The sequence below is a fragment of the Condylura cristata genome, unplaced genomic scaffold (assembly GCF_000260355.1).
Source record: "Condylura cristata isolate star-nosed mole 26May11 unplaced genomic scaffold, ConCri1.0 scaffold00008, whole genome shotgun sequence".
Lineage (NCBI taxonomy): Eukaryota > Metazoa > Chordata > Mammalia > Eulipotyphla > Talpidae > Condylura > Condylura cristata.
Window position 1 is genome coordinate 60299607 of NW_004567109.1, and position 24801 is coordinate 60324407.

A 24801-nucleotide genomic window follows, 5' to 3' on the forward strand; every position below is an offset into this window, starting at 1 on the left:
GGGAATTGGGGGTTGGAGCCCACCAGATCTATCTGATTCATGGGGTCCTGTGTGACTCACTCCTCTTGTCCTCCCTGAGCGTTAGACTTAGCTGTAAAATGGAGGTACTGATCTTATTTTCTCACCTTTATATAAGATTTATAAAGCGTCCAAATGGGATTGGCATCTGGTATACCCAGGTTTCTCTCCTTGTCTTGATATCTGCCTAACTCCCTACCTCAGTACTGTGTGAAGACATATGTGGAGTCCTTGTTCAAGTCTGATTATTTTTAGAGTCCTTGACTGGCCTTCCTACCTTCCAATTTCACCCCCCTTCCAGTTCAGTTTTCACCAAGTCCCAAGTCATTTTACAGACAATGGAAACCTATCAGTGAATGGGTGCCTAAACACCTGTTAGCTCTCTCATACTCCCAAGAAACTCTCACTCACACCCTTGAGATTGCCTGTTTACCTCTCCAGCTTCATCTTTCCCTGATATGTATCATACCATCTCCATGCCCCTCCTCAGGTTACTCTCTCTGCCTTTTACCCTCTCCTTCCAGGATGGCTTAGAGTCTGCCCTCCCTGATGTTATCTTCACCACAGTGTTTCTTTCCTTCACATGTGTCTCCAAGACCATGTATATGTCACCCCATCGCGCATGTGCCGGGCCTGGGGCTGCTGTAGACTACTGTTCTGCTGGTTATTTCTTGTCAGGTGCCTGATTAGTCTCTGAGTTACATGGTAAAATATGAATGAGATTTTCTCTATTTCAGTTCTCTGAGGAGCCCTGGGGAAATTGTTCTTTAAAACACAAAAATGAGGCCAGGAAAATCAATTGCCTTTCTCAGCTGCTGGAGAGGACAGAAAAGCGTGTCTTTCCCGTGCCTCGCAGAGTACCGTGCTGTAATGAGGAGTCAGAGGCACCTTTTATATTGACGTGGTTTTTGAGAGGGGCCCAGGCTGGAACTCACCACACTATTCAGCCACCCACTGCTCATGAAATTTGGAGCAGGCAAGTTTGAAGAGCTTTGAGCCACCTTGCACAGCTCCTTTCTTCTCTTTAGGTAATAACGAGCTGCCTGGGCAGTTTTGCCAATGATTTTACAGTTAAACGCCCACGCTCCAAGATGTGTCTTTCAATAAGTGGAGAAGAAAAGGGCAGAAATAAGCAGGAGAATACTGATGAAAAATCTTTTTGGGGCTCAGGCACTGGGCTTACTGTGTTTTTCATCTCTGCTTTCATAACTGATCTGTGATGGGGACAAGACTGTAACCACACTCTTTGTACAGAAGCAAAACCAGAGGGTGAGAGGGAAGTGACTTGTCCAAGGCCACACAACTTACACAGGAGCCTTTTGTGTGTCTTCTAAGCAATCAGTTTGCATTGACTTTTTGGAGTGTGTGAATCTTCTAATGCACCCATCTGCTGTTGTAATATAGGCTTCAAGAAAGCTCCCCCTGCTGTATGGGCCCTGCTCACCCCATGCCTTCCTTTCATTCCCATTTTCTGTATTGTAAAATGGGGATAGTGATAGTAATGTCTATCACAGAAGATCCTGTGAAGACACAATTAGAGAAATAATATAGAGTGCGTAAGGCAAAACTTGTGCCATTCACAGCAAAATGGAAGGAATCCAAGGGGATTATGTGCAATCAAGCAAGTCAGAATGACTAATATCGGGCATTTACATAGCAGGTGATTAAACAAAGTAAAACACTTAGGAAAACTTACAGATGTTCAGAAATTAGGTCAAGGCACTGAGTTTAAGGGCAGATGGGCAGGGTAAGGTTGTTGGGGGAAAAGCATGAGAGGAAGACTGGAAAAAAATAACTTGTAAGTTGCCTTGAATTATACCGGACAAAGATAAAATGAATGAATGGATTAGATGGCGTTGATTAACTCAGCACAGATTTGTTGAGCACCTACTGTAGTCCAGTCCTGGTGGGATACTGGGGTGACTAATTTGAAATCTCTAAGACTAGGCCCTGAAGGAGGGGATGGCACAGGCAAATATCTCCTTTCCCCCCATGGCTAAGAGCATTTCACACCTGCATCTTGGGTCTGTTTTACTTATCATTCTAGGAAGCAGCCTTCCCATTACCCCTAGTCCAGAGGGTTTTCCAAAACCCTGCAAAGAAAGTTTGCATATAAGAAATGACATTGACTTTTCCTGATGGGTTGGGATGCCCAGTGCCTCCTGTCAGGGCTGCTGGGAGGGACAGCTGAGGTCACAGTTGAGTAAGCACACACGCCAGTGACCCTGATGGAGTGCAGGCACTACAGGGAACTTGGTAGAGGAGTGATCATTTCCTTAAATTCCCAGTTGACTGTTCTGTGGATAAGTCTGTCTGCAGCCTCTCAGCCTGGCTGTGTGCCATCCTGGGTGTTTCCTGACGATTTGCTCATCTCTCTAGCGACACAATGGTTGATAAGGTATAAGCACATCCGTTATTTGGAGCTAAGGAGAGTGGGCAAAATGTGAAGGCCTGATTCCTGCCCCAGCCACACCATAGGAAAGTTAATTAAGGTTGTGACTAAGAAAATGAAATAAAGGGTCTCAGCTGGGCATCCTGCCATTTTAGTGATAGGAAGCCATGCCTTTGGTCCTGTGGGTAACCACTTAAGGAATATTCCAGTAATAATGACTGTGATGATATCTAATGGTGGGAAGAGGGGCTTTACTTCCAGTATTGTGGGGAGCCTCCCCAAATAAGCCTGATAGGTGGGTATCATGATTACTCTTTTGCACATAAGGGGACTAAGGCTCAGAGAGGTGGTGTCACTGACTTAAGGTCACACAGCCAGTAAACAGTGGAGTAGAGACCTGCTCCCCTGCCAGCCTGATGCTAGCCCCTCGGTTCTTATTGATGTTTCTTTCTGTTTAAATCCTGAAGAGTCCAAATAGACCTGCTCTACCTTGAGTACCCTGAATGTTCAGAAGCCTTTCATTCCCTTAATAATAAATTAAAATTTTAATCATGGTACAATAAATAAGTTTTATGACCTATCTGATTCAAAGTCCATTTGCCTGCACATTGGGACAGATTTGTCAGGACAATCACTCCCGCCGGAAGCAATGAGGCTCGTGTGACATCTGATTTTATTGAGTTTCACCTCGTGCAAAATAGCCCGGGGAAGAGTTGTGAGGGCCGTCTGCTGTGGATTTTGGTACAAAATATGAGTGATTGACACATTTGTGGTAGAAGCTCTAGAGCTCATCTTGCCCAGGAGGCCCAGGCAGAAGGAAGGCCCAGGTGGTTGAACAAATGAAAGAAGAGGCCCACCTGGCTAGGGTGTGCAACCTTTGCTTCCCCTTAAGCAAGACAGGGTAGTAAAACCTGACACCTGGCTTGTATTAGGTGCTCAAGAAGTGTTCGGTCCTTCTTTTCTATACCCCTGAATCACCTCTCCTCTGTGGCGGCAGGTACAGAGTCAATTTGGAGGTGTTTGGTGGATGGAGAAAAGGACACCCCCTTTTGTGCTTTAGTCCCTCTCCTTCCCTGGGCAGTCACCGCCACATACACTTCTCTCCACACAGCCCAGCCTGGCTCACTTCCACCTCACCTTGGGGCCCTCACTCCCTTTTACAACATGCTGGGGGGAAGCCCTGGTTTCAGTCTTTGCTGACCCTGGACCACCACTTTTTGGAAACTTCCTTTTCTATCAAAAGGGTTAAAAAGATCAACTTTACAGGGTCATTGAAATGTTTGAAATGAATAGTGAGAGAAAGCAAAGATTTCTGCTGCCCTGAATTAAAAATTGGTGAATTTCACTTCAAGTTTAGGATCACTTCTTTTTCTGAAAAAGCAGATCACTGACCATATTTGGGTTTCATTCCCACCCTTGACAGCAATTGTCTGTCCCTGATAGATGGGGAACTTTCCTTCTAGTCCCCGTAGTCCCCCCATACCCTATTGCCTTACACCAGGCCCCCCTCACTGTCTGGTGTTGCTTGTCTGCTCTGTGCTTACGCAGGCTGTGGCCAGGAAAAACTGACCCTTGATTCCTGACAGGTTGTTTATACCTAGGTGCAGCTATCTAGATCTCTATTTTGCATCTACCTTTGACTTGTCAGCTTATAAAGACACAATCCTCAGAAGGATTCAATTTCTCCCTCCTGTAAGAGTCTCTATTAAGGTTCTTCACATCCTCTGTTTCAAGTTAAACAATAGCCTCAACTTTTGAAATGAAAGATGCTTCAAGAGGCCAGAGATTTATCTCTAACACAAGCTTGGATCTCAGATCCCTGTTCCTTCTTTCTAATGGTTATACCAATAGCTAATTAAATTGGGAAATGAGTTATTGCTCTGGAACGTTCCAATTTAAACTGTGCTTTTTCTCTTTCAAGGGCTCCACAAATGCTAATGAATTCCTGGCTTTAGCAGGGCTCACACTTCTGTACCGCTTCTCCTCCCAGGGGGCATTTGACTCTCTAGGTTCTGAAAGAGATGCTTGAATTATTGCTCATATAAAGTTTGAGACCACAGATGTTTCATTTTCCTTTTCCTTTCAAAAGGCAATTTACTTAGTTGGATTCATTGGGGCCCTACGAGATGGGCTTCTTTAATGTGTTGTGGGGGAGCTTCCATTGGGAGCTGACCAGAGAGCTTGACAACACAATGTTTTCTGTTTGGGAATGGAGAGAACTTCTGTGTTCTAAATAGCCACTCCAGGGGAAGTAGAGTGGGTGGGAAATGCACACTGCCATGGGATCACACTGAGTTTAAATCCCACTTCTTCTTGCATTTCCTTGTGCAAGTTACTGAAGTTCTTCGGGCCTTATATTTTTCATTCATAAAACAGGACAAATGAAGACTCGCCTTTTAGGATTGGTATTAAAATTATTAATAAGAAATAAAGTTAAAACAGCCACATTGTGTTTATTAATTCTTAATGTCCATCTGAAGTCTTTCCAGTGAAAGCTTCTTGGATAGGGGGACTCAACGCATAAGCAAAGCTAACTCCCTCTGCAAAAACTGACCATAACTGAAGAATAAAGTGGAATATAGGCCATGAACAAAACAGAGGCTCATCTGTAAAATGGTTTCTAGCCTGCCATTTTAAGGATTGACACTTCTACCCACGATATAATAGGGTGTTATCATGACAAAAGTCATTCTGCTACATTCACTCACTTTACTGAATATGTGCTCTTCAGACCAAAGGTGATCTACAGCTCTTCCTCGACTTACTGTGTGGGCACAGCCTGATAAACCCACCTAAATGGAAAAGGTTATCAGTGGAAAAAGCAATTTTTCCACCTAACCTACCCAATGTCATAGCTCAGCCTCGCCTGCTTTAAACAGATCAGTTGGGTAAAATCATCACATATTATGATGTGTTGACTATCTCATGCAATTTATTAAATACTGTACTGAAGGTGAAAGACAGAATGGCTATTTGCCTCCATGATGTGTGACTGACAGGGAGCTGCCGCCCGCTGCCAACATCCAGCATCACGAGAGTGTCTAATTGTCCAGGAAAAGGGCACCATTCAAAATCTCAAGTATAGTTCTACAGAGTGTGGGTTTTTTTGCCCCATGGTGAAGATGAAGTTGAAAGTTTGTAATATGAACTACCCTCCTCTGGGAATGGCTGGCTTATGGATGTCTGTTTGCCTTTCAAATCTGGGAGCTAGATATTGCTGCATCTCCTGTTTTATAGATGAAGAAACTGAGGTTTAGCGATGTCATGATAGTAGGGGGCAGGGAGACATGCCTGTCCTCAGAACAGCCCAGCTCTGACTAGTGGGGATGGCCATCTTCAACTCTGTCCTGGTATTTCATAAAACTCAAAGGAAAGTACTATCTTCTAAGGAGGCGAAAAGTGCCCACAAAACCATCATGGGTCTTTGGTTTGCTCACTCTGGTTGTCTCCCATTCACAGATGAGTTCAATGAATGCAAAATAGAACGCATTCACTTATGTTGAATGAGTGCTGTCTACCTGGCATGAAAAAATAGCACTCAAGACATGATACTGTGGGACAGGTGAGGGCATCAGATTTTGGATGCTGGGCGCCTCCATCCTTGGTGCATGTGGAGAGTGGAGTGGCATCTGGGGGTGCCGGCTATGTGAGGGCTCATCTCTGTCACATTGCATCCTCACATCAGAACTTCAAGGGAGTTATTGTGACCCCCATTTGTATATGAGAAAGTAGTTGAGGCCCAGGAAATGTAACAAGAAAACCAGGAGGTGGGGGGGTTGGTTTCTGGCTTCAGTCGGGACTGTGGACCCCACTATTACTTTTCTCTCTTGATGGGCACAGAACAAACGGATGGAAAGTGTTCTACCAGAGGCCACTCTGAACATGCATGCCCACCTGAGATGTTCTGGGTTTGGAAGGCAGACTTGACTACTAGTTGTCATTTAAGGTGAAAGTGACCTCACCAAGTGGCAATGGAGTCAGTCTTACTCAACTGCATCTGGAGATTGACTGGGTTAGGAAAGGTTTTTGGTGCCAGAATCCTTTATTTTTTCTTCCTGAGCCTCCCTGCCAGGGGAGTACATAAGAACCCCCAAAATGGCAAAGGCCTGCTCTGTTCACCTGGAAAGCACCAGATAAGCTGTCAGGCAGCTTCTCATATGCAAAGGCTCATGGGCATGAGACTCAAGCTGGGAGAGCTAAGCCAGAAACCAGCTTCTCATTCAGTTTAGCTGGTGAAAAAAGGCCAGTCTAAAGCACTCTCCATCACTTGAGAGTAAAAAAATGTGAGGCAGAAGCAGGAGAGTATATCCAATTCTAATGTCAGTGGAAGCCTAAGTCAAGATACCTTATGAGAGGAGAGGAATAGACCAGAATGGAGGTGGTCTAGGCTCCTCCATTGCAGGAGGAATAAGACACCTATCTTGTCCTGATGCATGAGGTAAGAAGCAAAAGAAGAGAGAAGTTTATGGCCCTAAGGCCTAGGGCAGGAAGGGAAAAGTTAATGACTGAAACCTAGTGACTGCGTTTAAGGCACAGGGCCCTTCATAAAGCATGGCCACTGACTTCCAGGCTCTGACAAACAAGATACAGGCTGACTCTTCTCTAGGAGGATTGGGAAAAGGGGCATGAAGGGAGCCGTGTGGGAGGTCTCCCAACTACCCCAGTGGGCAATTTCACTAGAAAAATTCATATGATTTCTACAGCCCATAGTTGCACCTGCATCAATGACTTAGAACAACAAAGCATTCAAGGATTTAAAGTACAGACCACAGAGGGAAAAGGGGTGTGAGATGAAGTACAAGGGAAACCAGGCTTGAGCTTCCTGTGTCCTCGCCTGTGTCGTTCCTGTGTCACCAAGTGGGGTGCCACCAGTGGTGATGACACTTGTGAAATGTCCACCAGGGAAGCACGTTAGAGCCTTAGGGCCTGAGGTTGTTACTGGGGTCTTGCCACATAGAGCTTGTGCCCAACTTGAAGACTTCAGAAAGAAGGCAGGTATTTGCCTAACCCACGTTTGTATAGTGGAGGCACAGCGAGCCTGTCTTGCCAATTCAGCCAGGTGGGCGTCCTCCTGAGGTCCAAGGTCCCTGGGACAACCTTGCAAGCCGACCTGTCCATAGGCAGCTATCCTAGACCTGCCACCTGGGCCCTTTTCTGTGAGCCCCCCCACGTGTCTTTCCAGTCAGGGAGTGTATGACTGCATAGAAGGCAGGAGGGGGAGAGATATAAGACTGATTGGAGTTCCTTCCTCCTCATGGACCAAGGCTGGTTGCAAATCGAGTAGAGGAGCAGAAATGCTGTCTCCCCCCACATGACTGACTTTGGCTGGGAGGTTCCTGCTGTGTGTGCTGTTGTGATACTGGCAGGCATTATTTCTCACTCTTGCAAGAATTATAGGAAGACACGGAGTAGCTTATCTGGCGCGAAAGCCCCCACCGGCATGTCTGGCAGTGCCACACATTGGAACTTGAAGATAATTTAGAATTTTCCAAACCAATTTCACTGACCTGATTTTCTTTTTTTTATCAACTCTTCTGCCAAGGAAGGGGATTGAGGAATCAAAGTAGCTTAATGGAACAAGCTATTTGGGCTTCAGGGCTGGTGTCTCTATGGAGATGTGGATGCAGGCTGTGTCTCCATGTGGGTTGGTTGGGATGCTGTGTGGTGACTGTGTCCCTCTAACTAAAGCCCAGGAAGGCCCTCTGGGAGGAGGAGGTGACTTCCCTGCTCTAGGGTCTGGCCCTGGGCTTGGCTGAAGCCAAAGGATGTGAGTCCTCTGAGGCTCGCTCATGTGCTCTGGCGGCAGGCCCTGGCCCAGAGCATAGCAGGATGTCCCTGGAGCAGAGCGCCTGCTCTCTGGAAGCTCACAGCATGTTGGGGTGTGCTGATGGCCAGAAAGTCAGGGTAGCATAGAGCCATATGTGAGGGTATAGGACCATGTACAAGTGAGTTCCAGAGAGGTTTTCCTCGTGGGTGAATGGTGTTTCTGTGTGTGCATGAGTATGTCTGTATGTCCATGTGTGTCTGTATGTCTGTGTGTGTATTTAGGTCTAAGTTTGTGTTTTGAGTCATGGCTTTATTTCGTCACAGGAGCCTCTATGTATCTGTGTGTATTTGTATGTCTATTTGTGTCTCTATATGTCTGTGTGTATTTCTGTACATGTCTGTGTGTCTATCTGTATGTGAGGGTCCTGGGACAGGTGTGATGTGGGACAGATAGCAGAGGTCGGTGCTGAGGAAAGAAAGTGGGACCCACACAAACCACACTTCTAATTGCTATGCTATTGATGGGTTGGAGAATTCTGATAATTCCCCACCTGTGCCTCAGTTTCCTTGTCTGAAAACCAGGACTCTCAGCATTCCCCTCCTTATGGAATGTAGGTAGGACTGAGCCCTCAGACATGTAGATCCTGTAGAGGCTTAGGGGACCAGAGCCTCTGGGTGTAGCTCCAGGCCCTTGCACCTGGAGGGTGCTCTCTTTAGATGGTCCAGATGTTCAGGAAGTTGTAGGCCCACTGAGTCATGACATAATGTCAGCCCCCATGAGTTGTTCACAGGAGCAAAGGAGATACTTCTTTTGATGGTCAGCAGGGATGATGGCTTGGGAGGGGTCGCAGGAGAGACTAGAGTGAAATGGCCAGTGAGAGGTACTTTTCTGACTCCTTCACACAACTTCCCAGCCAACCTTCTAAATAGTGGGACCTGCAGGCTCTCAGAAGCCCCATCCTTGAGGGGTTGTCCTAGGGTCAGAAAGAACGAGTCACGGGTGATGGCAGCCCAATGTAACACTGTGGGCCTGGTGCTGAGAAGGCACATGACCGAGCCCAGCTCCAGCGACACAGGTACCACAGTGTTGGGCACCCCGACAGAAGCATCACTTTACCACTCACACATTCCGGGCCATTGCTTTGAAAGGCATGTAGTTTGCTTCACCTTCTTCATCTTGCTTGTTCCTCAAATAGTCTTATGTGTATTGTAGTAATGATTTAGTGTCACCTTGAGAGAATGATGTGGAGGTCTATCTTCCTTTTTTTTTTTTTTTAAGATTTACTTTTATTTTTTAACGATTTATTTATTTATGCATATTGAACTGGGGTACAGGCCAGAGGTGCAGGGTCAGTGAGAGGATTCGCCAGAGACAGAGTGGGGAGCACAGCCATCAGATTGACAAAGTACACTGCTGAGGGTAGCAGTGGGTGATTCAGGAGAGGTCTGCTGTGCTATGTGGGTCATCTCTGGGGCTGGGGATTGAACTTGCACTGAAGAGGCTGCAGCTTGCTTGCAGTGCTGGGCTTTAACCTGTTGCGCCACTAGGGAGGGCTCTGGTGGCCTACCTTGGTTCTGGGGTGGATTGTGAGGATGTTTTGGGTGATCAAGGAAAGTTAGAATAGCCGCTAGGAGGAATGAAGATCTGTGCAGGGATCCCTGAGGGTGGGAACAAACAGCCATCATATGAAACAGACTTGAGATGATGGCAGGGCTGCAGTAGGTGTCTTTCCTCTTGAGTTTCTTATAATAATGGTATATAGATATTTAACAAAATAGACCTGAACATAGTGATAGATTTATCAGCTTTATAACATTTTGTTAGGCAATGGGATTTCTAAGTGAGATAATCTGAGTTCAGAGCTTTATAACATTTGGTTAGGCAATGGGATTTCTAAGTGAGATAATCTGAGTTCAGATCGTCCCTTTGCCCCCTTATGTAAAACATTCTTTCAATTCCTGTTAGTCTGTGTGTAAAACAGACACAAGCTTAGCACCTGCCCTGCAGAGTTTCGAGACATGAAATGATGTAATGCATGTGCCTGCTACATAGGTGCTTATTAAGGTCATGGCCACATGCCCATGGACTGTGCGGGGCTCCCAGAGCCAATTCTGATGTATGTGGCAGTTTCTTCACATCAACAGCAATTCTCAGACTAGAGTATAACTGAGTTCTGACAGCATCTACCTGGAGACAGGGTCAGATTCAACAGGTAAAGGGCTCAAGCTTCTGAGACTGTCCTCAACTTCAGATGTCAACTGCATGCACTGTCTGTGACCTCCAGTCTCTCCCCTCAGGGGGTGGCACCAGGTGGTGCCACCTCCAGTCTCTCCCCTCAGGGGGTGGCACCAGGTGGTCCACCCCTCTAGTCAGGTGGATGGTTCTGACCAATCTACAATCTGCAAGCTACAAATCAGAGATTCCCTTTACCCCCTCTCAGGTTTTGCTGGAGATGCTCAGAGACTCGGGAAACCAACTAACTCATTAGAACATCAATTTATAACACAGGATATAACACAGGAGCAAGCAGGTGGAAGACATGCATGGGACAAGATATAAGTAATCTGTAGGGCTCCCATATCCTCTCCAGGGGTTTTGCTCTCCCCAAATCTCTATGTGTTTACCAAGCCAGTGGCTTTCCAAAGCCCTTGCTTTGGCTTTTGATGGCAGCCTCATTATTTAGGCTGGTTAAATTATTGGCCATTGTCAGTTGAACTCTACCTCCAGGCATCTCCCTGCCCCAAAGGTCAGGGAGTGGCACCAGATGGTCCACCCCTCTAATCATGTGGTTGGTTGTCCAGGCAACCAGCCCCACCTTCAGGTGCTTCCTCAAATATCACCCCATGCACATGGCAAGACATCTTTGTCAATCCCTACACTTAGTAAATTCCAGAGAGTTGTGAACCAGGAACTGTGGAAGACCAAATGTATATAAAGCATATATTTTTGTCATTTGAATGACCAAGTGCATAGGTCATATAAGTCAGAATACTGCATAGGCCTATTTCAAGAGCCTCAGTCACCACATTTTATCTTACAGTGTGTGGGGCTGTCAGGGGCACCCCATTTTAGAGAGAACTAAACCAGGGGTTCCAAGGCACAAACAACCTTGCTAGGGTCCCACAGCACATAAGTATCAGTGCCAGACTTTCTGTCTAGACAGCTTGGCTCCAAAGGCGTTATTCCATTCAGTGTTTGAAGCCGGGAAAAGCAGGGTGTCACTGGGCAGAATTTATGGATATTGTCACCTCCTCTCACTTTCCACTCAAGCTCTACTATCAGGTTCTGTGAGGCCAAGCTAGGAGCAACGTGCTGCAGCCTAATTTTGTCTCTGGAGCTTTTGACTGTCACATAGGAAAGACGAATGTGTGTCAGGCAGTCCTGTTTCTACCTCCCCACAATGTGTAATTTCCCCGATGTGAGAGGTCCTATTGCTTGGAGGTTTCCAGGGTTTGCATTCTTCATAAAAAGGGCAGTTTATTAAGCATGGAGGTGCCCAGAGGCTGCAGCACATGAATGTTAATGAAGTTCATTCTTCCTCATATAATGAGTATCCTAGATCAGCATCCTGGCTTGGCAGATGTGGGGCGTGTGTGGGGGGGTGGTTGTGCCTTTCTTCTCTCCCCACCCACTGGGGTTTCCAAGCCTTTAGTGACCCATCTCCAAGAATCAGTTTAGAGGACATTATTGTTTTGCTTCATTGCACTGTTGCAACCTGGGGACCAAGATGGTGGTCTTCCCCTACAGACCTGTCCTGTTTGGGGAGCCCCACCTGGGAGTCCTGCTCTGGAGTCTGCTAAGAGGCTGGATCTCTGCTCTGTCAGGGATTGGGGGCCTCCAGACTGTGCATCAGGCTGAAGCAGGGGTGTTAGCAACGTGGGCAGCCACTCTCCTCTTACCTTTGCACAAAGGAGGTTCATAAGCTCACCTTGTCTGTGGGAACACTGGTGGGCATGTCTATGTCCCAGTCTTGTGGGCCGCTATGCTGAGGGAGGCTAAAGGTGTTTACTGTCCCTTTGACAGAAAGAACAAGTTTGGATTTGGGGCCTTTAAAAACAAATCAAGGTAAAATTCACATAGCATGAAATTAACTACTTTCCAGTAAATGATTCAGTGGCATTTAACGCGTTGACCATGTTTTGCAACGATTATACTACTCAACTCCAGACATTTCTGCCTCCTACCCTGAGCTGCAAGGAAGCTGTGATCCTCTTAGTGGTCATTCCTACAGCCCAGCCCCAGATCCAGGAAAACACTAGTCTGCATTCTGGACATTTCGTCTTAATGGAATCATCAATATGTGGGCTTTATTGTCTGGTCTCCTTCCTTCAGCATGTTTTCAGGTCCATCCACACTTGAGCAACCACCTCATTCCCTTTACAGCTGAATACTATCCAGCTGTATGCCTAGATCACACTTGGCTTATTCTTTCTTCAGTGAATGGACAATTGACTGTTACACTGTTTTTTGATTATTAGAAAAATGGGACATATAAAATGCTTTATACCCCTGCTCCAGACTCCTGCAGACTGGCTGCTGCCTGGTCCTCTGTATTGGTGGGAAGTGTCTTGGGTGACCTCCTTCCTTATAGGAATTAAATTCTATCTTTGGGGATCCTCAGTACGTATATGTGTCTTTGGGGGTACCTCTTTCTCAGGTTTTGATCTTCACTGACATCTCCATCTCTCCCCACTACTAGGGAGTGGGTCCAGTCCAAGCTCTGCATCATCTCCCCATTCCATCATCATCCTAATTCCATGCTAGAGACTGGCACAGGTGCAACAGGCTATTGCTGAGGGCTTGGGGAGCAAAGGGAGGGAATGGACAGCACACCATTGACAGTAATTCAGAGCCAAATTTTCCATGTCACTGTCTAAAAGGCAAAACACCTTTTCTAGGTACCCTCATGGCACACTAACAGCAAATGTGTGGGGTTTTCCATACCAAGCAATTTTGCACTTCTCGGCAGACCCTGAGAGGATGTCCAACCAACCATTTAACTTAGCTCTGATACTCACTGCCCAAGCATCAGTACTTGGTCTCTCTCTCTTTTTTTTTTAAGTTATTATTATAGTTATTATTTTTTTATAATATAATAGTTTATTTTTACATCATGTTGTGCATTTTTTTCATCTCAATTGTATTCCCTGTGGGTTTTCCATCACCAAGTCAACCATGTGCCATCCCCATAGTCACGTGTACTTCCCCTCCCACACCGTTTTTGATCCCATTCCCCACTGCACCCACACAAAATGTCTCTGGTATATGGCTGTTCATTATTCTTATTATTTTCTCACTTGGTCCATTATATTCCTGCTATGAGCGAAACCATCCAGTATTTTTCTTTCTCTTTCTGGCTTATCTCTTTAAGCAGCTCAATCCAAGTTGCTGCAAAAGACTTGTGTTTCTTTTTTTTTTTTTTTTTTTTTGGTTGCTGAGTAATATTCCATTGTATATATGTGCCACATCTTTTTAATCCAGTCATCTGCTTTTGGGCATTTGGGCTGCTTCCATGTTTTTCCAATTGTAAATAAAGCAGCAATAAACATGGAGGTGCAGGTGTCTTTTTCAATCGGTGTTTTGTGTCTTTTGGGTAGATACCTAGGAGTGGGATTGCTGGGTCGTAGGGAAGCTCCATGTTAAGCAGTTTGAGGAACCTCCAAACAGTTTTCCATAGTGGTTGTACTAGTTTGCATTCCCATCAGTGCTTGGTCTCTTGAGACTGCCCCACTTCAGCGGCCAGCCCAAGTCTCAGGGTGGTCACCCTTAATTTTGAAATACTGGCTGTCACCAGAGAGTTCCCACACCTTCTCTTCAGGTTTCTTAATTAATTAGGACAGCTGCCAGCACCAGAGGAAGTGCTTTACTTCTGCTTCCTGATTGATCATGAAGCACATTTGAAGGTTCCTGTGATGGATGGACAGGTGTACAGGGCCCAGAGTGGTCTGAGCAGGTGTGCATAGTTTGGGATATGCCATCAAGCGAGCTTGCACACCACCCTGGAAGTTTTTCACCTCTCTGAGACCCCATGGTAAGGTTTTATATATGCACACACACACACACACACACACGTGTGTATATATGTATGTATTATGTCTACATATACATATATGTTATGTGCATACATATATATATACATATTTTACATAATTCTTCATTTTTTACATTTTTCCATCTCAATTGTAATCCCCTTGGACTTTCCACTTCCACTTCACCTGTGTGTCAGCACAATAGTCCCATGCGCTCTTCCCCCCAGTTTTGATTTTGTTTCCCTCAAACCATCTGTAGAATGTCTCTGGTTTATAGTCATGGTAGGGTTTTTATGGAGTCTTAAGCACTTAGGCATGATTGATGTTACGTCACTGACCCCTCCCTTTCCAGAACCTCAGGGTGGCACCAAAATTTCCAGCCTCTTCTCACTGATTGGCTCCCTTGGTGACCAGCCCCCACCCTTAGGGGCTTTCCAAAAGTCACTTTATTAACATCAGCTCAGGTGTGGCTAGCAGGGGCTTGTTATGAATAATAGAAGGTGCCTCCTTCAACTTTTTGGATCCCAGCTATTTCAGGATCTGGGCACAGAAAGCAAATATGATAACAAAAGGCCCTCCTGTCATGCTCTTAGCACTTAAGAAACCACATAGTTAATTATGAAGGTTTTAGGAGCTCTGTGCCAGCAACTGAGAAGACCAATATATATATTGGTCTCCTTTCCAAATCCCTCCCAACTAGTTTTTACAAGCCATCCCATTTATTTGGGGAAAAGAGGACTCCTGCCTCCTTGACTCTGAATGATTTAGAGATCATTAAATGTTTTTTTTAAAAAGAGAAGGGATGTACCTTGATTTGGATTTTTCAAGGACCTCTAGGGATGCCTTGTGCTGACTACACCTTAGGGGTCAAGGCAATGGCTTGTTTGGAAGCTGTTTTGATATTGCAGGTGAGAAGCCCATGGTCTGGCCAGAGTGGAGATATCAGAGTATGCTCAAAGGTAGAAATGCTGGGTTCTGTTGGTGGACTGAATGTAGAATATGAGTCCATGGATGATTCCCTCTTCAAGGTAGTGACTACAAAGGTGGATTTGACATTTCCTGACATAGAAAATTGCAGGTGGAGCAGGCATGGGGAAGGTAGGAAAATGACCTGATACCAACTGATGTCCAATAATCAGGTGACGTTGCAGAATGGGATTTGGTAGTGCAGTGGGGACGGGAGTGGTGGGAGGCAGAGGCACAGGAAATGATGACTTAATCATCACCCAGGTAGCCTCACATTTAACAGGAAAAGTAAATAGGGGGGTGGAATTACATATTGGGCCCAGAGGAACTTCAGAGGGTATCTAACAAAAGAGGGAAACTGAGGCCAGGAGAGCGCAGGTGATTTTCTCAGCACCACACTGGAAGTTAGTGACAAAGCCCTTTCTTCAGGCCCTGGCACTCATTGCTCTTTCTAACACACAGGCAGCACATCAGCTCTGGCGTCGAAGGCAGCACATATGAATTGAAGACAAGCAAGTTGAGACTGGGTAACTTAGTCTTGTTTTCTTCCAGGTCACCATCCTTGTCAGCCTGGCCCTCGCGTTCCTTGCCTGCATCGTGTTCCTGGTGGTTTACAAAGCCTTCACCTATGACCACAGCTGCCCAGAGGGATTTGTCTATAAGGTAAGGAAGGGGATCTTGGCAGATAAACAATGCCAGGTGACTGTCAATGTCAGTTAGAGGGTTTTAAGCATCAGAGTTTCATTAGCATCCAACTTCTGGGTGTCACAACCTCCTTGCAGCTGTTGAAATTGTCCTATATACCTGGCAAGGAATTTTTCAGGAGGATGGGGTCTCAGTGGACAAGAATTCCTTAGGCCCTGTGGTGCTCTCTAGAGTGCTGCAGTCAGGTGGGAGTCTGATTTTCCACAGCAGGTCAGCAGTGAGGGAGAGCTAGATTGTACTATGTTCTGAAGGCTCTATTTTGGTCTGGGTCTTCCTAGGACAATGGGAGTCTCCTTGTCCTCACAGTGGCCTAAGGAGATAAAAGTATGGGGAATGGGTATTTCTGAGGCCTCAGTTCTGCAGCTGGGCCTATTTCCTCTGATCTGCTTTGACTTTCTGCAGGGGAGAGGGACCTCCTGGCTCCTCTGAGCCTTAGCTTTCTTGCCTACAAAGTGGAGGCTGATAATACATATGGAATTTTTGTGAGGTCTTATAGAGAGTTTAAGTAAAATCAGTTGGTCAAGAGTATTCTAGACAAAGAGCTTTCAGCACATGTTAGTTGTAAAAAAGATAGAACCTGTTATAGAGCTAAAACAGGTGATATTCATATTTATAAACATCCTTTCAAGAGTCTTGATGTCAGGATTTTGTCAGGCCTTTTACTCAAATTACTTCAACTGAGCTGTTCAGCCACTAACACAAGATGGGCTTTATTGTGCTCACCCTAACCCCCCACCTTTTTTTTTACAACTAAGGATGGAAGTTAAGAGAGTTTTCTAGGACATGAAATTACATTCCAGAGGTGGGCACTCAAGCAGGGAATGTTCTCCCTTAAAACACATTTTGGGGGGAGGGGTGTTCACCACACTACTTGCAAGGATGGCTTTCTTTGCAGTAAGAGCTGTGGTTCTGAAGGACTGACCACAAGGATCCCTGAGGCACAGATGAATGAACTCTGAGTAGCCACACAATGGGTGTCTACATAGTGGAGAAAGTAAGCTAGGAAGGTCTTCCTCTTCTCCAGGATAATAACAAAGAAAAAAATACCTTTGTGTGAGGAACAGGGGAGGTGAAGGATATTTGCTTATATTTTCAAAAAGACACCCTGGAGGGATACATTTTTAAAAAAAACTAAGAAAGATGGTTACTCAGCAGGGAAGGAAGGGGAGAGTGGAGGGGGCAGGATGAAGGAGCTGCCTCGCAATGTATCTTGTTATATAGCTGTCCTTGATATATGCAAATTTTGACATACTTAAAAAATAACAAAGAAAGTAACTCTCGAAAATTAAAAACAAGTTAAACAAAGAACCTAGCTCTCTATCAAGTTGTAGGCATAAACTCATGGAGAAAATAAATATTTCAGATGACTATGGAGCATGCGGTGTTGACTATCCACCCTCAGTGGGTGCGTACTTAGGGCAAAGGGGGCTGCAAGGAAATTTAAAGCGCACTCAGTTGTCTGGTAGTTACAACATTGTGTTATTTATTCTGTGACCATATTGTAAGGCAACGCAAGTATACCATATATCGTAAGGTAATGCAAGTGTACAGTTTTAAGAATGTTAGGAATCAAGGTTTTTTGATATAGAAGAAAGGAGATTACAAATATATAGTTGAGGAAGCAAAATGAACAGCCCCTGGCTTGGGGCAGTAGTCCCGGGAGCTGGTGACGCCGCCCGATGAAGGGCAGCTGACAGGACGCCAGTAGACAGGTGACAGCCATGCAGTGGGCAAGTGGAGAGGCCAACCTTGAGTTTCTATCAGTGTGGCCATGTCTTCTGGCTCCAAGTAGGTCATTGTGGGAAGGGCTGCCCAGTGCCAGAGCCAGGGGTGCTGCCGCCTGCCCTCTGGCTGAGAGCCTGGTGTGGCTGTGGCCTCCCACGTGGTGGTAGAGTCTTGGGGAGAGCAGGAGGTGGCCTGGCCCTGACTGTCTCTTTCTTCCCCAGCACAAGCGCTGTATCCCGGCCTCCCTGGATGCTTACTACTCATCCCAGGACCCCAACTCCAGAAGCCGCTTCTACACGGTCATCAGCCACTACAGCGTGGCCAAGCAGAGCACTGCCCGGGCCATCGGGCCGTGGCTGTCGGCTGCTGCTGTCATCCATGAGCCCAAGCCGCCCAAGACCCAGGGCCACTAGAGGCCCATCCCCAGCCAGAACGGGGGGTGGAGAGGGGGACCCCTCTTGGCTGAACCAAGCTCCAGTTACAAGACAACACTGTACTCCCGGGATAGGGGGGCGGGGGTGGGGCTAGGGGTGAGCTGGGGGGGAGGGGGGAATCTCACCGAAAATATTGTGCACTGGAGTTGTCTGAATCGATATTTCTTTTTGTCCTTTGGTGTTGTTGCTTCGTCCCTGAGTCAGGCTCATGTACAAAGGCATGTTATGTGTTGATTGTTCCCATGTAAGATATTTTCAGCGCCACTGCTTATTCTTTGTTAGGAATATTTTAGAACAGAAAAGGAAAGAAAAGATGAACTGGCTATCTCTGGAGGATGCTGGCGGACACTCAGGAGCTCTCTGGGCTTCCAAGATGAGACACTGGAGCTTCAGTGTGGGAGGCGGAGGGCACAGTGGATGCGGGCCACACACCCTAGGGATCTGTGGGTGGTCTCTAGTCTGTAGGCTAGGAATATGGGGAGTCAGCACCCCCTGAGTCGAGGAGAAGGACTGATTTCAAAGTTATACAACCCAGGGTAAAAAGCACCCGGCCTGCAAGGTTAGCACAAACTCATCCCTGGGGGCTCCTGAGCTGGTTTCTGGCCAACAGGCAGCCCAGGGCTGTGACTGGATAAGCAAACATTAAGCATCAAGCATCGGGCACTTGTTTTTGCTCTTTTGTGTTTCCCAGTCTACATCTACGTGGACACGGGACACTCCCCTGGTGTAGAAAGTGACAGTTGTAGAAAGGAAGAGCGAAAGGAGAGGCTGCAGAGAGAAGAAAGGCACAGGCGGGCATGTGACATTTGACCCAGGTATAAGCACAGGCACTCAATTTTGATGTTTTTGTTCATTTGTTGTTTCCCAAAGTGCTGGTAACGATCTGCAGAACAGTTAAGAACCGTAGCCAGGAAGCTCAGGGGATAGCCAGGGAGGCTTTAAGCTGGGGACTGCAAGGATGCCAAATCATTTCAGAAGGAAGCCGGAACACGGGACGGTATTTTGGTATTTTGCCCACTCTTTGTATTGACAGGGGACATCGTCCAAACTCCCCAATCTGGTTCTAGAAGCTTCTGACAAGCAAGGGAGCATTAGCATTTGCCAAACCTCGCACTGCCCTGGAACTCTCACGGTGCCCTCCTGCCATTGTTTGGGGGAGGCCGGCTTGGTGGGGTCTCGCTCCAGCCCCAACAAGCCCAGAACTAGCTGGGAGAGTTGATTATTATGGATGTGATAGTTTCCCCTTGAGGCCCCACCAGGTCATTAAAGGGCATGGTTCTGTGGCTTGCTATGTTGGCAAATCATTGTACACAACAGCTGGGTGATAACAAGCACAACTCAATCTGTTGTGCCAAGTGCCATCATCTGACTTTTCCTCCCTGCCCCGTCCCCCATCACCTCAGTCACCTGTAAATTCATTTGTCACTGAAGTGGAATAACAAAACTGTCCCTAGCAAAACCGCTGAACGCTTTATAATTTAGTGGTGTATTTTTGTCAGTAGGTAGCAGAGGCTGAAGTATTTTTTTGGTGTAATTCTTGAACTTTTCTGACAGGAAACAAATAAAGATAGATGTGTCTGACAGCCTCGACTTTCCTTTGCAACTTTGCCTGCAGCTTTATGCCCCGTGTGGAAAGTATAGAGCTGGGGCTCCCAGAGACCTGGGAAACCCTGGGGACAGTGTCCTGTGAGGCTGGGGCTGGAATTGGGCTGTGAAGGGCCTTAATCCTTGGGGCCTAAAATGGCGCTGAGGTCAGAGCAAGGGCAAGAGATACCATCAATTACTTGAAACACTATGCCTTTTACCAGTGAGGTGAGCTCTTCAGTGTACCTGCTGAGCCAGGGCCTGTGTCCAGCATCCAAAAAGCATACTTGCCACTCCTTACTCCAGAGATGGAGTCAGGTATGAAAACAGACATTGGTGGAGTGAGAGTCTGAGGCTGTTACTGTGTGACTATTTGATCATTCACTAACAGATTAGGGAGAAAGATGATGGGTGAAGAGGTTGTGCAGTGATACAACCTTTTCACAATTGACTCACGGAAGGCTTATTATACCTTGGGTGGGCAGGGGTTCTTGGCCTCCATTTCACAGATGACAAGACTGAGGCTGAGGGGGAGGATGAGGTGGCCGAAGGCTTAGCAAGTAGACTTGAGTTTGAATCTAGAATGCATGACACATTTGACCCCTGAGACTGTTTCTGTATGATCCCAAACCAAGCTGTTAAAGTCCAATTCCTCAGAGAGCCAAGTCATGTTTTAAAGTAAACTAACATTCTCAGCCCACACTCAGCTCTGAAAACAGCCCCTTGCTCCCACTACAAACTAGGTGTTTGCTGTGTCCTGCTTCTGGGGGAAGGCACACCCCTTCATTAACATCATGGTGGCCCTCATCATCACCCCATGCTGTGGTGGAGGGAAGGAAGCAAAGCCCAGCAGTTTGCACAAGGTCAAGTGGTTCAGAAGTGACAGGACCACAGTCCAACCCACCTGTTCTGGCACTAGCACCTTCTGCCCAGGGCCCTTCAGCAGTGATCACTTATCAATACCTGATTTTGCTGCTTTTTTTAAAAAATATTTATTTACTTACACAGAGGTGCAAGGGCAGTGAGCAGATTCGCCAGAGCCAGAGTAGGCAGATTGATGAAGTACACTGCTGAGGGGAGCAGTGGATAGGTCAGGAGAGGTCTGCGTGCCACGTGAGTCACCTTCCAGGTGGGGATCAAACTCGCACTGAAGCAGCTACCTTTAGCTTGCAGTGCTGTGCTTTAACCCCCTGCACCACTAGGGAGGGCCTGGTTTTGCAGCTTCTAATTAGTATTCACCATGCTCCTGCAACTTAGAAGGTGGGCCATCTGAGGAGGAGACAGGGTCAACTCTGGGCAGAGGTGGAGGTTGGGGGGCTCCAAGCTGATCCCTGTGCTGGTGTTGACTAAACCCACACGACTGATGGAAAGGGAGGGGGAGACATGGCTCCCATCTCAGCCAAACCTACAGAGCACCATTATGTCTTGGGTTCCAGCAGGGATCTGGGTTGTCAACTCACTGGCCAAGCAGTCTGATCCATATGACCAATGAGTAAATACCCATGACTTTTCAATTACACAAAGTCAACTGAAACATGTTCAAACATTCTGTCATAAATGGATTTGCTATTCATTGCCTCAAAAAATAAACCAAAGCTATCTTTTCTCTGGAAAGAACAGGCTATGGGGATGTGATTGGAAAGAAGAGGGAATAAAATGGATGGGAGATGTGGACACATTTCTGTTTTAAAGAGAAACCCTGACAGGGTCAGAGTTTTCTCAGAAAAAAAGGAGGCTACCTAACTTCCTCCCACCATACCCAGGAAGCAAGAGATTAGTTGTAGAAGAAGGGGAAAAACTGAGTGAATTTTGCTGATGGGTCTTACAGAATGCTGCTGGCTGATGGTAGGAGGTAGGGCAGGAAATGATGCTAAAAAAGCATCAAGTTGCAGAGCGGCTCTGTGGCTTGTGCCTATTTTTTAATTCTTCACCAGTACTGGAAACTCTCTCCTTGGGGACTCATTCGTGATGGGGAACTAAGACAGCATTGAAGGTATGCTGCCATACACAGAGGAGGTGGGGTGTGAAATCTGAGCAGAGGACATGTCAGCGAAGGGCAGTTGGGGTCCTTGGAGGAGCTGACCTCAGAATTGCTCTTGAAGGTATGTGGGTTGCATTTAGATGGGAAGAATTCAGGACGGTGGAGAGCAGCCTCCACAGAGCCATTCCGCCAGCTTAGTGAGCAGTGTCATCAAGATGCAGAGAAGAGATGCCTGGGCTGCTCCTTCAAATGCTCCCAGGATGCTCCCCATGCCAGGGCTGGATGCAAAGACTGCAAGAGCACTGGAAGCTGCTGCTCCTCAGGGGCTCCCTCCAGGCCTGGGGGGAGGTAGAGACAGAGACAAATCTCCATGGGGAAAAACTGATGGCCAGTGACAGGGTATTTCCAGGTCAGGAGTTATTTAGGGAGATACCCATTCTTTTCTGGAAAGCTGAATGACCACCTGTCAGAACTGCTGTCAATCACTCAATGGGCTCTCTGCCCCTCCTATGGGGGAGTCATGTGGGAGAAGAAATACCTCTTCAATTTTTTTCCCATGAAGCACGCAACACCATTTCTTTAAAAAAAAGTGTAGAGGGTAAAGGGCTGGTCTCCATGGCAACATCAATGCGAGTCCCCATAGATCAGCCTGGTACTGCAGGGTGTTTATCTGATTCTGCCCTTTAGTAAGAAATGGTCTGCTGCCGAGATCCAGATACCCAGATCCAGATACCCAGAGGCAGCTTCTCCCCCTCTAACCAACCCCCTGCAGGAGTATTTTGCTCTGTCCCCAATCTTTCTTGGTCTGTTATTTCCCAGCTCTGCTTCTCTGTCTCTTTCCAGGGGACCATTGTCTGGAGCTTGTGGGCTTACTTGAAATCATGTGTGTTTCTCTTCCTGGTTCCCAGTGTTGTGCTGGGTATGGGGTGGGGTGCCTGGCAGCCCTGGTCAACTCCTTTCTCTAAGTTTCAACATTCCCCCATCTTTAAAATGGGGGTGCTAACCATCCTCATTTTGTAAGAATTCAGTGAAATAATATTTACCTAGAGCAGGTCCTCAAGGAGTTGAAGCTATGCTACTTTGAATAATTCTCTTTCTCAGATTCAGCTTCTTCATTTGTAAACTTGAATTGTTTATAAATAAACTTTCTCTTGTATGGAATTGCCATGGCTTACAGTAAGGTGGTGACAGCGAGGTGCCCACACACAGAAATTGATTGCCTCCTGCCTGCGGTAGGCAGCTCACTGCTACCTGCTGGTCCTTTCCCGCCAACCTCCCTGATTTTTGCTGCCACACATGCCAAAACTAAGGGATAGATGTCTTCTTTGCCATGTGTCTACTAACAGTCTTTAATGGCTAAATTTATTTCCACAAGTACATCATTTTTTTTAAAGATTTATTTATTTATTCATACAGAACTGGGGTACAGGCCAGAGATGCAGAGGGTGAGAGGATTCACCAGAGACAGAGCAGGGAGCAGAACAGGCAGATCGATGAAGTACACTGCTGAGGGGAGCAGCGGCAGGTCAGGAAAGGTCTGCCGCGCCATGTGGTCACCTCCAGGGCAGGCGGGGATTGAACTCATGCGGAAGTAGCTTAAGCTTCTTAGTGCAGTGCTTTAACCCGCTGTGCCACCAGGGAAGGCCCTGTACATCATTTTTTAATGATAATATTAATTTAAAATATTGCTTTGAGAGCTTTGCCACATTTCCCAAAACAAAATTGATCAAACTTTATAAACACATTTAAAAATGAAGCTAACATACAGGCTTTAGATTTCAGATTTTGTCAGTTTTCCAATAAAATCCTTTCCCTTGGGATCACATATCATGTCTAGTTTTCATTTTGGGGTCCTCTGATATGTAGCAGCTCTTTAGTCTTAACTTCTCCTTTACAACCTTACACTTTGAAGATTACTGGTTAGAAATTGTGTGGTTTATTCCTCAATTTGGACTTGTCTGATTTTTTTCTCAGAGAGGTGGGGTATAGATTTGAGGGTGCACGAGATTCATCTGCCTTATTCCTGGTGATGTTACTTTGATTCTTCAGATTAGGTGCTGTTTGTAGGTTCCTCCATAGTTATGGTAATATTATCCTTTTAAATAAGTAAAAATATGGGAGAAGTTACTTTGAGGATGTGCCAATATCCTATTTCTCCTTATACTTTCATACACTAGTGTTGGCATTCTCAGTGACTCTTGCTTGTACTAGTTATTATGCTCATGTTTTATAAGCTATTTTCTAATTCTCCCCTTCCTTCTTCAGCTATTGGTTGAAATTTTTCTATAGGGAAGAGCTGTTCTTTGACCTTTATTCTTAAATCATTTATTTATATTAGTATGCACTCACTGCTATTTATTTATTGTTTCCGATATAAACAATGACTGCATTCATTTTATTGCTCAAATTGTTTCAGTTTTGTTATTGGTGACTTTCTCAGATTGGCTCTTCTGTTCTTTTGACACAACTTCCCTCTCATTCTTTGTAAGATACCATTTTCTGATTCCACAAGATGCTTCAGACTCATTGAATTTTCCCTCTTCCAGTCTTAGAGTCCACGATGTCTACCAGGAGTCCTAGTCCTTTTCATTGAATGGTATTTAAAGCCACAGTCTGCATGCTAGGTGTTAACAGGCGTGTCACTGCTTATAGATAAATAATCATCAGTTTTCTTAGTGTCTCTGAACCAGTGCAATACCAAAAGATTCTTCCCATTAGTCCTTCTTTGCTTATGTGTAAGTTCTTTCTCTGGCAGGAGGCTATACCTTTTCTTATTCACTCATCTCTGGGATATAGTCATTTCTTTCTTTCTTTCTTTTTTTTTTTTTTTTTTGCTATTTGGAATATTTCTGACATCATATGTTTTGAATTGTTAACTTTTTTTTTTTTTTTAGAATATACTGATATACTGTTTTTGTGTTTGGTTGTTTGGTTGTAAGGACTCACAGAATCCTTCATTTTTCTGAAGGCTTGATTTTTTTGGAGGGACCAGTGTATTGTGTTATAGTTAAACTGAGTTTCTCAAGGTCTCACCACTGAAAGTAAAATTGGGTCTCAAAAGCATCGGTAACTTAAGGTCATAGCCACCTCTTCCACCTGCCTTCAGAGACCTTTATAAATACCTTACCCTCCCATATATGTTGAGTATCTCTTGTACTTCAGAATAGGTATGAAACTACTGAGCTTTTTTGCCCCCCTTA

The 24801-nt window shown here is 45.9% G+C and overlaps 1 protein-coding gene across 1 annotated transcript in view; it reads left to right on the forward strand.

Annotated features, from left to right (window-relative positions):
- LOC101624169 (neuron-specific protein family member 2) overlaps positions 1–19619 on the forward strand; it is a 51420-nt gene extending 31801 nt beyond the window's left edge. The window contains exons 4-5 of the mRNA XM_004679235.2: positions 15725–15835; positions 17824–19619. Coding sequence (XP_004679292.1) covers positions 15725–15835; positions 17824–18015 — 303 coding nt within the window. The 3' untranslated portion in view covers positions 18016–19619. The remainder of the gene's footprint in view (positions 1–15724; positions 15836–17823) is intronic.
- The last annotated feature ends 5182 nt before the right edge of the window (positions 19620–24801 follow it).